The 1,651-nt window shown below is 39.7% G+C and overlaps 1 protein-coding gene across 1 annotated transcript; it reads left to right on the top strand.

The window, feature by feature from the left end:
• The first annotated feature begins 618 nt into the window (after positions 1-618).
• LOC103388959 (vitelline membrane outer layer protein 1 homolog) lies at positions 619-1,487 on the top strand. Its single transcript, XM_008324201.3, has 2 exons — positions 619-882; positions 1,335-1,487. The coding sequence occupies exons 1-2, from the start codon at positions 670-672 to the stop codon at positions 1,446-1,448; spliced, it is 327 nt and encodes a 108-aa protein (XP_008322423.1). The 5' UTR covers positions 619-669; the 3' UTR covers positions 1,449-1,487.
• The last annotated feature ends 164 nt before the right edge of the window (positions 1,488-1,651 follow it).

The following is a 1,651-nucleotide window of genomic DNA, read 5'->3' as shown; positions in this document are numbered from 1 at the left end:
ATATATATATATATAATTGTATTTGTGTGTGTGCACTCGTGTACTGGTATCTGCTACTCCTGTACCACTGGAAAATTTACTTTAATATTTTCACACTGACAGCCGCTAGAGGGCACTCTAGGCTTCTGTACCAGTAGCTTCCTTTCCTGTATCACTGAAAATTTACATCTTCGTTATTTTCACACTGACAGATGCTAGAGGGCACTGGTGCGACTTAGTTTTAGGCATGACTTCTATATGTTTTTTCTTTCTTCATTATGCTTTTTTTTGGCTGGTGCGATTTATACTCCGGAGCGACTTACATTATGGAAAATATGGTATATTTTTTAAATTAAATTATTTTAGTCAAACCTAGTTGATCGCTGTCGGTTAAAAAGCTCATATATATTGGTTAAATAGGTTAATAATGTTTGTAGTCAGTTTTAATGATAAAATAGTGTAACAGAATGAAAGGGTTTTTGGGGACAGGTGTTAGTATAGTAGCTGGAGGTGAATGTAGTTTTCTTCTTCAGCAGCAGCTGTTAGTTCCCACAGAGGTGTTTTGCCCTGTAAATGATCCACGTTGACACCCGCCCATGTTTCCTGTCAGCGGTGTGACGATATAAGAACATTAAGTCTGGACTGGTGTCAGTTGTTGGCACATCAGAGCCCAAGTCTCCTGCAGTCATTATGGCGAGTCTGTACCTGGCTTTGGCCTCTCTGGTTTTGCTGGCTTTAGGCTTCTGTGAGGAGGAGAAGGTCTTCATGCAGAGAGCTGGAGTGGCCTTCAACAACAGAGAGCACAGGTCCTTGCTGTTTGTCAACAACGGAGAAAGGTTTGGAAACTGGACATGGCCGGAGATGTGTCCTGAAAACTTCTTTGCTGTTGGATTCAGTATCAGGGTAAAGACACTTTTAACACTTATTATACTATTATATTAACTGACAGTAATGGGCAGAGTGGAGTGTGATAACTAATTCCAAAAACCAATAGCCATTTTCAAAACAACTAGTAAAATAAAAAAAGTAAACAATACGTCGCAATAGAACGTAAATACGTAAATATTAGCAAAAATAAAAAAATTGTTGATTTTAAAATATTTATTCAAAAATATAGAACTATATTGATCCAATATATGGGAAATTCTTGTGTTGCCCCCAGCAGGTGCTAAGCATGTGGTTCCTCTGGAAATTGAACCCAGGACTCACTGCTCTCTGCTTCGGAGGCAGGCGTGCTAACTGCTACACTATGGAACCGATATTTCACACTTATCACACTGACTACCTGCTTTAGCAGCGATGTGATAAGAAAGTTCTTTAACCAGACTATTGGGAAATGCACTCTGTTTTCTCAGGTGGAGACCAATCAGTATGGAGGGGATGACACCGCCCTGAATGGAATTCGCCTCATCTGTGCCCAGGACGAGAACAGGAGCTTCCTTTTCTACGTGGAATCTCACACTGGATAGTAGGTGGTCTTTTCTCAAAAATATTACAAACACAGTGGAACCTCGAGATACAAGCAACCCTTGTTTGATTGTTGAATGTTTGATGTTTGATTTGAGATACGAAAAAAGATTTAAGATACGAGCATGCTTACAGACGCCGACGCTAGGTGGCCATTAGCCGCTACTGTATCATCTGGTGTCTATATATATATATATGTGTATAT

The sequence above is a fragment of the Cynoglossus semilaevis genome, chromosome 13, assembly GCF_000523025.1.
Source record: "Cynoglossus semilaevis isolate Cse_v1.0 chromosome 13, Cse_v1.0, whole genome shotgun sequence".
Classification (NCBI taxonomy): Eukaryota; Metazoa; Chordata; class Actinopteri; order Pleuronectiformes; family Cynoglossidae; genus Cynoglossus; species Cynoglossus semilaevis.
This window is presented reverse-complemented; position numbering and strand designations above follow the sequence as displayed.